The sequence below is a fragment of the Bufo gargarizans genome, chromosome 1, assembly GCF_014858855.1.
Source record: "Bufo gargarizans isolate SCDJY-AF-19 chromosome 1, ASM1485885v1, whole genome shotgun sequence".
Classification (NCBI taxonomy): Eukaryota; Metazoa; Chordata; class Amphibia; order Anura; family Bufonidae; genus Bufo; species Bufo gargarizans.
In genome coordinates, this window is record NC_058080.1 from 99,321,059 (window position 1) to 99,337,355 (window position 16,297).

General features: G+C 42.7%; 1 protein-coding gene across 1 annotated transcript in view; it reads left to right on the forward strand.

Annotated features, from left to right (window-relative positions):
* The window catches only part of ANXA10 (annexin A10), a 147,804-nt gene extending 138,076 nt beyond the window's left edge, over nucleotides 1-9,728 (forward strand). The window contains exons 11-12 of the mRNA XM_044276203.1: nucleotides 3,742-3,864; nucleotides 9,660-9,728. Of these exons, the coding sequence (XP_044132138.1) occupies nucleotides 3,742-3,864; nucleotides 9,660-9,728 (192 nt within the window). The remainder of the gene's footprint in view (nucleotides 1-3,741; nucleotides 3,865-9,659) is intronic.
* Nucleotides 9,729-16,297: the final 6,569 nt, after the last annotated feature.

The following is a 16,297-nucleotide window of genomic DNA, read 5'->3' on the forward strand; positions in this document are numbered from 1 at the left end:
GCCCCCGAAGCCATGGGGCCGAAGCAGGTCGTCGGGCCCCCAAAGCCATGGAGCCGAAGCAGGTCGTCGGGCCCCCGAAGCCATGGGGCCGAAGCAGTCGTCGGGCCCCCGAAGCCATGGGGCCGAAGCAGTCGTCGGGCCCCCGAAGCCATGGATCAACATGGAGCGATCAACATGGATTATTAGGAAATTAGGGAAGCAGGTATGTGTGCGATACATAGGGGCCAAATCAGCCTAGATGCCCAGATGGACAACCAACCAGGCAATCAGCCCAGCAGGTTTGAAAACAGTCGTCGGGCCCCCGAAGCCATGGGGCCGAAGCAGTCGTCGGGCCCCCGAAGCCATTGGGATTTTTATTTTATTTTTTTTAAGAATTATAACTATGAAAAGTGACATGAATAAGGTGCACGTGAATTAAACCATGAGCCTGACCAATGTGGCAGGTGATACCCAAGATAAACTACGTGGCCTGAATAAACATGCAAGGCGAAATATCGTTAGGAACGAGACCTGATCGACGTGGAAGGTGACCCCAATAGTTCAACTGCAGGACCTGAAAAGACGAAGGGAAACGTGACAGAAAATGGAGATAATAACGGACATTAACTAAAATTAATAACATAAGCTGGCAAGCAGGTAAAGATATGAGTCATTCAAAAGCATAGCTGCACAGGTGGACAGGCAACCATTGGTCAGACCCCTGAAGGCACCTGAAAACACACACCTGTGAGTGAGGGTGTGGCTCGTATATGAAGAGCCTCCGCCCCTCCCACAAATGCAGGCTGACTAATCAGCCTTACCAACATATACACTCACCTAAAGAATTATTAGGAACACCTGTTCTATTTCTCATTAATGTGATTATCTAGTCAACCAATCACATGGCAGTTGCTTCAATGCATGTAGGGTTGTGGTCCTGGTCAAGACAATCTCCTGAACTCCAAACTGAATGGCAGAATGGGAAAGAAAGGTGATTTAAGCAATTTTGAGCGTGGCATGGTTGTTACAACCGAGGTATGCAGAAAAGCATTTGTGAAGCCACAACACGCACAACCTTGAGGCGGATGGGCTACAACAGCAGAAGACCCCACCGGGTACCACTCATCTCCACTACAAATAGGAAAAAGAGGCTACAATTTGCACAAGCTCACCAAAATTGGACTGTTGAAGACTGGAAAAATGTTGCCTGGTCTGATGAGTCTCGATTTCTGTTGAGACATTCAAATGGTAGAGTCTGAATTTGGCGTAAACAGAATGAGAACATGTATCCATCATGCCTTGTTACCACTGTGCAGGCTGGTGGTGGTGGTGTAATGGTGTAGGGGATGTTTTCTGGGCACACTTTAGGCCCCTTAGTGCCAATTGGCCATCGTTTAAATGCAACGGGCTACCTGAGCATTGTTTCTGACCATGTCCATCCCTTCATGACCACCATGTACCCATCCTCTGATGGCTACTTCCAGCAGGATAATGCACCATGTCACAAAGCTCAAATCATTTCAAATTGGTTTCTTGAACATGACAATGAGTTCACTGTACTAAAATGGCCCCCACAGTCCCCAGATCTCAACCCAATAGAGCATCTTTGGGATGTGGTGGAACGAGAGCTTCGTGCCCTGGATGTGCATCCCTCAAATCTCCATCAACTGCAAGATGCTATCCTATCAATATGGGCCAACATTTCTAAAGAATGCTATCAGCACCTTGTTGAATCAATGCCACGTAGAATTAAGGCAGTTCTGAAGGCAAAAGGGGGTCGAACACCGTATTAGTATGGTGTTCCTAATAATTCTTTAGGTGAGTGTATATATATAATCATAAAAGCAGTATATGCTAAAAAAAATAATAATTCTCTGCTGATTAAAAATGTATCCCCATCAGCGTGTTATATGAACAATTAATAGAATACGTCATAAAACTATGGGACTTGATCACTGGGGCCCACTTCTGATCCCAATTTTAATCAAATATCCAATAGGAAAGCCGAAATTGGTTTGTCCCTTACAATGTTTTATGAGAAAACTCTGTTAAGGAGTGAAAACCTCCTGTCATCAAGTGATTAAACATACTGTATGGGGTTGGCCAAGATTTAAAAAAAAATCACTTGCTAGCGACATCTTTTAAAAGTGGCTCCCTATGAGTTAAAGTCCAACTTTTTAACAAACCTTGCAACATGACAATGGAAAAAAAACAAGCCAAATAACCATCTGCTGTTTTAGAGTCCTTGCCCTTCATCAGTACCGAGTAGGATTCTGTCTGGCTCAGTGCGATGCCTAGGATGCAGCTGGCTCTTTAAGGAGACCCTGCCTAAGCTGTGTCCAAGGCATGGTACTCAGCCAGCCAGATTCCTACTCTGTACTGATAAGGGGCAAGCACCCCGAAACAGCTGTCTGCGGATGGATATTTGGCTTAGCTATTTTCCCTTATGTCCCAAGGCTTGCTAAAAAAATAAAAAATAAAAAACGGACTTTGACTCATAGGGAGACACTTCCAAAAGGTGGCACTAGCGAGGTGGTTCTCTTCCCCTGGGAGATACCTCTTTGCATATTTTTACCCATAGTGCTTTGCCAATAAGTTTCCATACACAGTACCCTGCCTAAGCTAAATATACTGATAAAATATCCTCTAACACTACTTTACAATACAGCTGTCTTCTATCGACCAATATATAATATAGGGAGCACTTAAAGGGGTTATGCCATGATTGATGTCAAAAATAGAAATCATATAGTACATGACAATACCTTTCTAACAAAGCTATAACCAGCCCTGTACCTCACATTGATCCAGAGATCTCCAAATTCACTTCTACAATTGCTCTGCAAGACTCTCTTCAGCCTGGCAGCTCAGGGGGCATGTCCTCTCTGCTGCAGCTCTCTCTCTCTCTCTCTATCTCTCTCTGTAACTGACACAGCTTCTAACAGAACATGTGACTGGTTGCAGTTCAAGATTTAAACTTGGCACCTCAGCAGCTCAGTGAGAAAGACAAAATAGTAAGGAAAAGATCAAACAGCAGGTGGCACTATACAGATACATTTTGCGGAATACTAAATTATACAAAAAATGTTATTACATTCAATTACAAAAGTATTCAGATCAAGGAGCTGGTAGTATATGTTTTGTGACACAACCCCTTTAAGCAACCAACAATACATAAAGCCTCTTCGTGACCGTTATACAATACACAGAGTTTTAGCACTTATATAGCAGGCAGAATGAATCACACTTCATCACAGATGGCATTGTGTTTTTACAATGATACTTCAGAAAAAGAAAAAAAATTAGAGCAGAGAAAAAAGAGTGATGTAGAAAACTTTTTGTGGATTAAGGTTTCAGACCCAAGAGACAATTTTCCTGCCAATAGGTAAATACAGATACTGATCTAATTATCTAATTAATCATCACCCAACCACATTTACAGACATTGTCAACGTATTTGTATTTAAGGGGAAGAACGGACTGTGTATCACTGAGTTACAAAAGTCTATCTTTCTGTACAGAAGGTGCTACCTGGTGTGGCTCAGTATCAGTACGCTTTAATTACTTGTTGTGGTATCCTCTTGAACTTGTTTAGGGCGACCATTTGCATAAGGCCTGTTAGTCAACCGAGAGGCTCCCACACTTGGACTGTTTAATATCATGGGGACACGTTCATCTGAATGATGAAGTTGTAATAATTGTGGTAAAGTTGCTGTACAATACTGTCATATGTAACATGGATTTGTCCCTTGTTCACTTTAGGATTTTGGTTTCCACAATAAAACAATTATAAGGACCATCATAGCTAGAAGTGAAATAGATCTCCTGACTATTAGGCAGAAATACAAGGAGAGATATGGAAAATCCCTCTACCATGACATTAAGGTAAATTTATTTCTCTGGTCATACTGCTTTTTCTATCTCCCTTTATCATCAGTTAGTGCCTAAATAAATCACTGTAAGTACCTACCATGTTATTGCCACAAGGACAATGGAGTCTTTCTCACATGATATTCACTCCATCTTTTGGGTTTCTGCATTGACCTCTGGAAGCCATTGAATGACTTGCCTCAGTCAGTGAATAGCTGAGCAGGCATTTCCAGTGGGTCAAGCCATGACAGGAAGTGGACAGCGGCAGGGACCAGAGCAGCACTGGAACAGGCAGCATAAGTCCTAGTTAACATGTTAGTTTGTCTGTGCTTGGTCAGTGATGTCCATCAATGATTGTGAGCCAAAACCAAGTGCAGGTCAAATACACAGAACAGGTGCAAATCTTCCCATTATACCTTATTTCTTTGTAGGCTCAACTCCTGGTTTTAGCTAGGAATCACTGATGGAAATCACTGACCAAATCACAGACATGCTGATTCCAGTGTTGTCTTTTATGTGTGCATAATGTAGTTTCTAACAAATGTATAATGTACTAGTTACAGGGCTGGAAATGTGCAGTGGGCCCTCGTATTGGCAGGCAACGAGTATACCTCTACCCAGCCCTGCTTTTCAGTCAATGATTGAAACCTTCTCCCTATGCACAGTAATACAATGCATTCGGAAACTGTTCAGACCCTTTCACATTTTATGTTGTGGCCTTGTGCTAAAATAAAAATAAAAATCATTTTTGTCCCCTTTAACCACCTGCCGCCATGCTAACGCCGAAAGGCGTCATTGCGGCGACTCTCCCAGGTCACACTAACGCCGATTGGCGTCATCTCGCGTGAGCCGAGATTTCCTGTGAACGCGCGCACACAGGCGTGCGCGTTCACAGGAACGGAAGGTAAGCGAGTGGATCTCCAGCCTGCCAGCTGCGATCGTTCGCTGGCAGGCTGGAGATGCGATTTTTTTAACCCTTAACAGGTATATTAGACGCTGTTTTGATAACAGCGTCTAATATACCTGCTACCTGGTCCTCTGGTGGTCTCTTTTGTTTGGATCGACCACCAGAGGACACAGGTAGCTGTGTGAAGTAGCACCAAACACCACTACACTACACTACACCCCCCTGTCACTTATTAACCCCTTATGAACCCCTGATCACTTCATATAGACTCCCTGATAACCCCCCTCTCATTGATCACCCCCCTGTATGGCTCCATTCAGATGTCCATATGTGTTTTACGGATCCACACATCCATGGATCGGATACATGGATCCGCAAAACACATACGGACGTCTGAATGGAGCCTTTCAGGGGGGTGATCAATGACAGAGGGGTGATCAGTGACAGGGGGGTGATCACCCCATATACACTCCCTGATCACCCCCCTGTCATTGATCACCCCCCTGTAAGGCTCCATTCAGACATTTTTTTGGCCCAAGTTAGCGGAAATATTTTTTTTTTGTTTTTGTCTTTTTTTTCTTACAAAGTCTCATATTCCACTAACTTGTGTTAAAAAATAAAATCTCACATGAACTCACCATACCCCTCACGGAATCCAAATGCGTAACATTTTTTAGACATTTATATTCCAGACTTCTTCTCACGCTTTAGGGCCCCTAAAATGCCAGGGCAGTATAAATACCCCACATGTGACCCCATTTCGGAAAGAAGACACCCCAAGGTATTCCGTGAGGGGCATATTGAGTCCATGAAAGATTGAAATTTTTGTCCCAAGTTAGCGGAAAGGGAGACTTTGTGAGAAAAAAAAAAAAAATCAATTTCCGCTAACTTGTGCCCCAAAATTTTTTTTCTATGAACTCGCCATGCCCCTCATTGAATACCTTGGGGTGTCTTCTTTCCAAAATGGGGTCACATGTGGGGTATTTATACTGCTCTGGCATTTTAGGGGCCCTAAAGCGTGAGAAGAAGTCTGGGATCCAAATGTCAAAAAATGGCCTCCTAAAAGGAATTTGGGCCCCTTTGCGCATCTAGGCTGCAAAAAAGTGTCACACATGTGGTATCGCCGTACTCAGGAGAAGTTGGGGAATGTGTTTTGGGGTGTCATTTTACATATACCCATGCTGGGTGACATAAATATTTTGGTCAAATGCCAACTTTGTATAAAAAAATGGGAAAAGTTGTCTTTTGCAGAGATATTACTCTCACCCAGCATGGGTATATGTAAAATGACACCCCAAAACACATTCCCCAACTTCTCCTGAGTACGGCGATACCAGATGTGTGACACTTTTTTGCAGCCTAGGTGGGCAAAGGGGCACACATTCCAAAGAGCACCTTTAGGATTTCACAGGTCATTTTTTACAGATTTTGATTTCAAACTACTTACCACACATTTGGGCCCCTAGAATGCCAGGGCAGTATAACTACCCCACAAGTGACCCCATTTTGGAAAGAAGACACCCCAAGGTATTCCGTGAGGGGTATGGTGAGTTCCTAGAATTTTTTATTTTTTGTCCCAAGTATAAGGTCAAACAGCTGACAAAGCAAAAACCAAGCCGTGGGGAAAGAACGCCTGTGGAGCTCAGGGCTATATTACATACAGCTATGTAGCAGGCAATTGTCAGGAGGGAAGTGTTCCTTCCCGGCAGTCACCTGTTTGTTAGTGGAGGAGACTGCTGCTATTACATGCAGCGATCTCCTCCACAGCATATTGAGGCGCAATCGTTATACCATCGCTCATCCCCATACTCACTAATTGTTTGCGGGCAGCAGATCGTGATTATACAGCATGATCTGCTGCCAGCAAACAATGATTTTTAAGTATGCTTAAAAATCCAGATTGCCTGAAGAACAAGCGTTTGCTCGTTCATCGAGTAATCTGCAGCAGATTATCGCTAACAAGCGTTCCTGTTGAATCCAGCAATGCCGGATCTGGTGTACACAGGCAGGCTGTTCTCTACCGGAACAGCCTGTCGGAAACATTTACCGGAGATGTGAACGTAGCCTTAAAAGTAACTCTAATTCTAGTTAATGCAATATAATTTTATTTCCACAGTGTAGATAAGTAGATAACAAAGTGACTTTTGAGGGCCCCCTCTATCAGCTAAACATACTAGAATAGGGCATAAAACAAGGGCCTGTCTAACCCCTTTAAGTCAGCACTTTCTGAACTCCTTAAGCTTACTCCTATCTGCAAATAATGCGGAAGAATTACATTAGGATTTTATGTAGAGAGGATACAAAGAAGCATTCTTTTTCTCCAGATCTTCATTCTATGGCTTCCTGCACTGTTTATTGTCGATACAACAAATGCCATATGGTGTTCATCACATATTTAATTCACAATAAAGATTTATAGGTTGCTTTTTTGTCATTTCCTAATATAAAACATCTCAGTTGCAGCACATTTTAGCTAGAAGGGGTAATAATCCTATTTGCCCATGTTGCTGATTTGCAGCACGTCGCATATGTAAAATGTCAAATGCTATTAAAACAGCAAATTTACTTTTTTTTCCCATCTAATTTAGTAAGACTTTTCAGCAAACAGAAATCCAAACGTCTCTTTTGGCTTTTTTTATTTGCAAAGAGATGTTACGCTAGATATTAAAATCCACACTATATACGCAAGAACCCTGCTAATTTCATGTGGCACTGCTGATACTTGTCTACCCATTCATTTCTAAAGTTTATGTCTTCAATAAGAGGCTAAAATAAACTTTTTAATATAAGGAAAAAATAGTATAAAGGACACACTATAGGGAAATGAGATACTGACTTCTATAAGGGAACCAGGTGTCAACATTATGTTTTCCTCACTGAAGGAAGAATAAAGTAGTGACAAAAACCTTGATTTCATCAGCTTGTCACCCATGAGCCAATATTAGGTTGTTGCCTAGAACTTACTACAGGGTAGCCCAACCGAAAAGTAGCCCGTCTGACAAGATAAATAATCAAGTGGATTGTTTTTTTGTTTTTTTATTATTACCTACAAGTCACAAAAATGCTGCAAGTGTTCCCCGTTCACATCTATGCATCTTTGGGCACGTTGGATTATGTTGTCTGCTACTTCTTGCAGCTCTTCAACATTGAAGTTGAAGATAGTGTTTGTGATATTGGAGGCAGGCTACTTTAGTTGGCCACCCTATAACCGTATTAGTAACTGGACTATAAGAGGCACCTAGGATTTTGAGGATGAAAATAAGAAAAAAATATATTTTTCATCAGACCTCAGATCACACCCCCAATCCTCATCAGACCCCCAAATCAGACCTCTATTCTTCATCACACCTCAAAAATCAGACCCCCAAGCTCCATCAGCCTCAGATCAGCCCCTCCTCAGACCCCCCAGCTTCCATAAGCCTCAGATCAGACCCCTATCAGCCTCAGATCAGAGCCTCAGGTAAGACCACTATCAGCCTCAAATCAGTCCTCCATCGGACCTCAGATCCGACATTACAAAATAAATAAATAAATATACTTACCTCTCTTGCTCCGGACAGCTCTGCAACTGACTTACCACTCCCTGGTCTTTATCCAGCACTGCACTGTGAACTGACATAGCAGTGTCAGGTCACAGTGTGTGCCTAGGTGCAATACGTCCTAACGCTGTATGCAGTCAGAACACAGTAAAGAACGGAGCCCAGAAGAAGACCAAGAAGGCTGTTTAGAGTTAGTGTAGCATTTCCCTCACCGCTCCCCATACCTCCCGCATGCTGATGACCACTTCCCTAATGGAGGAATAGGAAAGAGAAGCACTCATAGGGAGGACTATATGTGTAAGGTACACTGTATAAGCCAAGTGTCTTATCTTATTGGGTTGTGCAGAAGGCAAAACACTTGACAGAGCAGAGGAAGAGAGTGTTCCACGGGCTTGCAGCAAGGCCGGTCAGGTGCCATACCGGCCGACCTGTAACTTGAATTTAGTGGATAAAGAAATAAGGTCTGCATGCTGCTCGGATCAGGAACATACTTAAGGCAGGGTTGGCATACAATATTTGCATCCACAATAAAGATATTGTATCCCAACCCTACCCGATGCTTTCAGTTACGTGGATACCTTTGGTCTAGTATAAATGCTTCCAGTGAAACATCAGGACTAGTCTTGAGGGAGACGAGCTTTGGATCATAGATTCAACTTTGCTTTTAATACTTCTCTGTACACCATACATTTTAATTAAAATCAAAGTTTTTGAACAAGTCGACTTCGGAGCTATGATTTGCTTGAGACTAATCAGGACTAAGGAGATCTTGCGGCTCCGATGCTGTATGCCATCAGGATGGTTATGGGTGCACCACTTGGCATGCCAGTACTCCATTGCCCAGAAGTTTGGACCCAAGTCCTGCAGGGAATCATGTCATTTGCATAAAGTACTTGACATTTGTGAAGTACTTTTTTACATCTTTTTTAATAACATACTTAGAAAATGTTTCCTTTATATGGGGCATATCAGTTTTTACGATACAACAGATAGGATGGTGAAGGTCACCTTTTTAGCATCATCTAGATATGCAGTAAATTGATATATCCTTTAATCCTGCATGATTGCATAATTATAGAGATTTTCTTTCAGGAATCAAAGCAGGGCATAGTTATAAGGCTTGCAATTGTAGCAGTCGTATCTGTGCTTGGAACCTGAGGGAGCCCAAAGGCCCCTTCTACCATTTAGGCAGAGAAACATAATAAATGGCATTGGGGCCTAGAATCTTTAAGATGTGACACAAAATCTAAGAATGCTAGGTGACAACACTTGGGGAAACTGTAAGCTTTGAACAGTCCGCATAAAAATCATATCAATGAGGATAATGTAAGAACCAAAATAACCTATTATAAATTCCTTTTCAGCACTTTGCTTCAGGACACTATGAGAAGGCCTTGCTTGCAATTTGTGCTGGTGATGGACAAGACTATTGAGAGACAGCTCGGGAAAAAATGTAACAAAGAAGTGAAAGAATAACTTGAATGATGAAAACATGAATAGGAACATGTTCATAATCTTGATGTGCCTAATAAAGAGTCATAGAAATTTCCATGAATACTAATTTATGCAAATCTGTGTTTCCATAGCAAAGATTTAACGATATTGCCTTGCAATTATCATGTCCAGTTGGCACTGTGCCATGTCTATACAATCTAATTTAATAGGCTTTCCTTTGAATAGCTTTTTTTTTTAAATAGTAGCTTTCCAGCCATGCTGGTGTTGGAGTCCGTTTATCTAATAGTTGTACAGGTCCTTCTAAAAAAATTAGCATATTGTGATAAAGTTCATTCTTTTCTGTAATGTACTGATAAACATTAGACTTTCATATATTTTAGATTCATTACACACCAACTGAAGTAGTTCAGGCCTTTTATTGTTTTAACCCCTTAGTGACCACCCATACATGTTTTTACTGACGTAAACAAAGGGGGTTTTAGCTAAATGGCTGGCTTTAATCAATCATTACATAAACTTAAAATTGTGCATTAAAAACTATAACTTGTCCTGCAAAAAATAAGACCTCATACAAGTACATTTATGAAAAAACAAAAAAGTTCTAGCTCTTGAAATGCAATTTTTAAAAAATGTGCTTGGTCACTAAGGGGTTAATATTGATGATTTTGGCATACAGCTCATGAAAACCCCAAATTCCTATCTAAAAAAATTAGCATTTCATGAAAAGGTTCTCTAAACAAGCTATTAACCTAATCATCTGAATCAACTAATTAACTCTAAACACCTGCAAAAGATTCCTGAGGCTTTTAAAAACTCCAAGCCTGGTTCATTACTCAAAACCGCAATCATGGGTAAGACTGCCGACCTGACTGCTGTCCAGAAGGCCATCATTGACACCCTCAAGCAAGAGGGTAAGACACAGAAAGAAATTTCTGAACGAATAGGCTGTTCCCAGAGTGCAGCATATAGGCACCTCAGTGGGAAGTCTGTGGAAAGGAAAAAGTGTGGCAGAAAACGCTGCACAATGAGAAGAGGTGACCGGACCCTGAGGAAGATTGTGGAGAAGGACCGATTCCAGACCTTGGGGGACCTGCGGAAGCAGTGGACTGAGTCTGGAGTAGAAACATCCAGAGCCACTGTGTACAGGCGTGTGCAGGAAATGGGCTACAGGTGCCGCATTACCCAGGTCAAGCCACTTTTGAACCAGAAACAGCGGCAGAAGCGCCTGACCTGGGCTACAGAGAAGCAGCACTGGACTGTTGCTCAGTGGTCCAAAGTACTTTTTTCGGATGAAAGCAAATTTTGCATGTCATTCGGAAATCAAGGTGCCAGAGTCTGGAGGAAGACTGGGGGAGGGAAATGCCAAAATGCCTGAAGTCCAGTGTCAAGTACCCACAGTCAGTGATGGTCTGGGGTGCCATGTCAGCTGCTGGTGTTGGTCCACTGTGTTTTATCAAGGGCAGGGTCAATGCAGCTAGCTATCAGGAGATTTTGGAGCACTTCATGCTTCCATCTGCTGAAAAGCTTTATGGAGATGAAGATTTCATTTTTCAGCACGACCTGGCACCTGCTCACAGTGCCAAAACCACTGGGAAATGGTTTACTGACCATGGTATTACTGTGCTCAATTGGCCTGCCAACTCTCCTGACCTGAACCCCATAGAGAATCTGTGGGATATTGGGAAGAGAAAGTTGGGAGACGCAAGACCCAACACTCTGGATGAGCTTAAGGCCGCTATCGAAGCATCCTGGGCCTCCATAACACCTCAGCAGTGCCACGGGCTGATTGCCTCCATGCCACGCCGCATTGAAGCAGTCATTTCTGCAAAAGGATTCCCGACCAAGTAATGAGTGCATAACTAAACATAATTATTTGAAGGTTGACTTTTTTTTGTATTAAAAACACTTTTCTTTTATTGGTCAGATGAAATATGCTAATTTTTTTAGATAGGAAATTTGGGTTTTCATGAGCTGTATGCCAAAATCATCAATATTAAAACAATAAAAGGCTTGAACTACTTCAGTTGGTGTGTAATGAATCTAAAATATATGAAAGTCTAATGTTTATCAGTACATTACAGAAAATAATGAACTTTATCACAATATGCTAATTTTTTGAGAAGGACCTGTATACTATTACAATTGCTCCCTTTACAAGTAGGAATGGTGATGAGGAACTTCAAATTTACTGCCTTTGTCATGAGAATCCAACTGCAGCATATAGGCTGCCCTTCAATGTTGTTCGACGTATCACAGCCTGTATCTAATGATGGGGATGGATTATCTAAAAGCCTTGGTGTACACTGAGTGATTCTGATTTTAGGTATCTGTTAGGCTATACTAAGAGGAATTCCAGTAGGCATATGAAATCACACCCACCTTCTCCGAACCTAGCCCACCCTCATGAAACTTGTGACTTGCTATCAGCAATCTAAATTCAGAAAATCGCTTACTGCAAGCTAGGGCCCAGTGATTAAAGGAATTTTTTATATTTTTTTATCAAAATCGACATAATCTTAATCTTGCCTATGTCAAGTATTTCAATTATTCTGGTTCCAGCTGGCATTGCTTTACCCGGAGTCTCCCCTCCCCTGCTCATTAGATGTTTGCGTCAGGCTCCTCCACTCACTTTAATTGTGTCCGCCTCCCTTCCACTGCTCTAACTGTATCCGCTTCCCCTCCACTGCTCCAACTGGGTCTGCCTCCTCCCCACTGCATACACCTCCCCCCAAATGCTCCAGCTGAGCCTGCCTCTCCTGCAATGCTCCAACTGCATCTGCCCCCCACTGCTCCAACTACATTCGCCTTGCCTCCACTGCTCCATCTGCACCCATGCCCCCCCCCACTGCTCCAACTGCCCCCCCCCCCCCTCCTTCCACTGCTCTAACTGTTAACAATAAACTATAAGGGCAAAACACAAAGCAAAACAAAAATTAAATAATCATTCATAAAAATAAAAAAAAATACTTAAATATTACTTTATTATAAACATTTTCCCATACACCTTTCATTAGTTCTAATGCCTTTTTTTTTGTCTAGGGAGCAATCATCGGGGCAAATAACATGTCTTGTGTCCTATTAGTACATATAAAACCTGTCCTAATCACACAGCATAAAAAGATACTTTACAACAGTGAGGTAAAAAGCTGCCTCACACTCCCCTCTGCTCTGCTTGTCAGGGATTATCATTATTTATATGTACTAATAGAGTGGCAGCCATTTTATTTCTCCTGATGATTGCTCCCTAGACAAAAAGGAGCCATTATAACTAATGAAAGGTATTTGGGAATATATATATATATATATATATATATATATAATAAAGTAATACAGTTTTTAAGTATTTTTATTTTCTTCCTGGAGAACCCCTTTAATCATAATCGAGGTAAAATGTTCAATTAATCGAGATTTTGATCATAATTGCCCAGCTCTGCTGCAGGCAGTAGCCCTGATAGGAAATTTTAGTTACAGTATATAGATCGTTCTAAAATGTGAAAAGGATGCTGAAGAGCCACATATTTAGGTGATAGATATGGATGAGCGAATCGACTTCGGATGAAACATGAAAGTGGTACCTTGGAACCGAACCAGAGTTCGGGAAATGTTTTTTTACAGTATGAATCAGTTTCTGAAGTTATTATGCGAAGTCTCACGAGACTTCGCGAAGTAATAACTTCGGCTCATCAGAGCCAATACATTCTAATACTATACGGAGCGCTTGCTTTATACAGTATTGAAACTAAGTTTTATGCGAATCAACTTCGGATGTTTGCCTCACAAAAAGAGTAATATATATATACACACACACACAATGCACAACTACCTCTAGCAAAATAATTATATACTGCAGGAATAACCCTAATACAGTGGCGTTGCTAGGGCTGTTGTCACCCGGTGCGGTAGAAAATGGTGTCACCCCCCCTGGGTGACACCTGACAGTGTAGGCTATATGTGTATAACAAACATATTTCATATGAACACTTACAATTTCTTGGCTTGGCCCTTGGGGATCTCGGATGCCACTTCCACACTTTGACCGGGGGCTCGGCGGAGCTGATGTTGTGTTTTATCCTAATGAGAAAGATTTCATAATAAGTATTTGGAGAAGGGGCAGAGGGATAGCAGAGCAGGGAGAGGCTGGTGCTGCTACTAGGGGGTCATACCATGGGGGAGTAATAAAACCCACCATAATGCCCCCCCAGTAGAAATAATTCTCCTTATAATGTGTCAGTGCAAAAAATACCCCCCTGTAATGTCCCCAGTTGAGCTAATGTCCCCATAGTGCCTCTATAATGTGCCAGTATAAAATACCCCTATATAGTGACCCCAGTAAATGCCCCCATAGTGCTCCTCTCCCCCCTAGTGCCCCCCATAATGTACCAGTATAAAATGCCCGATATATAGTGCGCCAGTAGATGCCCTCAGTGTCCCCCATAATTTGTAAGCATAAAATACCCCTTTTCAGTGCACCCGTAGTAGTCCTCTCCCCCCTTCCCCATAGTACCCACCACAATGTGTCCCAGTATAAAATGCCCCTATACAGAGCCCCCATATAAAATAACCGTTCTTTGTGGCCTCAGTAGATGCCCCTATAGTGCCACCAATAATGTGCCAGTAAGAAGTGCCCCCATAGATGTCCCCCAATAATGTGCCAGTGAAATGTGCCCTCATAGATGCCCCTTAATCATGTGCCAGTAGCCTAAGCCCCCCACCAACATGTGCCAGTAGCCATAGGCGCCCCCCCATCATGTGCCAGTAGCCATAGGGCCCCCCTATCATGTGCCAGTAGCCATAGGCGGCCCCCCATGAACATGTGCCAGTAGCCATAGGCGGCCCCCCATGAACATGTGCCAGTAGCCATAGGCGGCCCCCCATGAACATGTGCCAGTAGCCATAGGCGGCCCCCCCTATCATGTGCCACTAGCCATAGGGCCTCTCCTATCATGTGCCACTAGCCATCAGTATTGTACAGAAAAAAAAAGAAAAAAAAAGGAAAAAAAACACTTACCTCCTTGGCAGCGATGCGATGCAGGCCTCTTCTGGCCTGTGTCCCGCGCTGTGTACGGCTCAGGGCTCAGGCGGCGCGATGACGTCATCGCGCCGCCTGCGCCGGCCTCTGATAGCAGGGCTCCAGACTAAAAAAAATACCTAGTAGCCATTGGCTCCTGAACTGAAAAATTTAGGAGCCAAATTAAATTTTTAGTCGCCAAATCAAAACCGAATGAAAATTTTGGTATCGTGACAACGCTACGCCGATCAGATCGGCGTAGGGTTGTTTCAATACCAAAATTTTGATTCGCTTTCATCACCATAAAAAAGTATTGCGATACTCAATACCACGCAAAAAAGCCACGTGCATTTCGCATTTTATGAAACGTTCGGCCCATAATAGAACAGTCCTATCCTATTTTTTGGGGTGACAAGGTGACTAAAAAATGGTGAATGCTCACCGCATAGGAGATATTATTTAATAATTTAATAGTTTGGACTTTTCGGATGCAGCGCTATGTAATATGTTTATTTATTGTATATATTTTTTATATGTAAAATTGGGAAAGGGGGGATTTAAACTTAATATTTTAGAGTACTTTCACACTAGCGTTTTTCTTTTTCGGCATAGAGTTCCGTCACAGGGGCTGTATACCAGAAAAGAACTGATCCGTCATATCCCCATGCATTCTGAATGGAGTAATCCGTCCAGGATGCATCAGGATGTCTTCAGTTCAGTCATTTTGACTGATCAGGCAAAAGATAAAACCGCAGCATGCTACGGTTTTATCTCCGGCGAAAAAAACTGAAGACTTGCCTGAATGCCGGATCCGGCATTTTTCCCCATAGGAACGTATTAGTGCCAGATCCGGCATTCAAAATACCGGAATGCAGGATCCGTCCTTCCGGTCTGCGCATGCCGGTAAAAATGTGTAAAAAGATACAAGACGGATCCGTCTGTCCGCATGACAAGCGGAGAGATGGATTCATTCTTGCAATGCATTTGTGAGATGGATCCGCATCCGGATGCATCTCATAAATGCTTTCAGTCACATCAAGATCGGCGGATCTGGCACGCAGTTCTGACAACGGAACTGCTTGCCGGATCACACTACTGCAAGTGTGAAAGTAGCCTTAGTGTTTGTGTTTTATTTTCACTTACTATTAGCCCCCTTAGGGGCTGGAACCCTTGTCCTATTCACCCTTAGGCCCCTTTCACATGGGTGAGATTTCTGCGCGGGTGCAATGCGTGAGGTGAACGCATTGCACCCGCACTGAATCTGGACCCATTCACTTCTATGGGGCTGTGCAGATGAGCGGTGATTTTCACGCATCACTTGTGCGCTGCGTGAAAATCGTAACATGCTCTATGTTGTGCGTTTTCATGCCCCATAGAAGTTAATGGGGCTGCGTGAAAATCGCATTGTATCGGCAAGCAAGTGTGGATGCGGTGCGATTATCACGCTTGGTTGCTAAGATGAAAGTCTATTCACTGTGTTATTTTCCCTTATAACATGAGTGCGCCCCCCCAGTATAATAAACATTGAGTGCGCCCCCC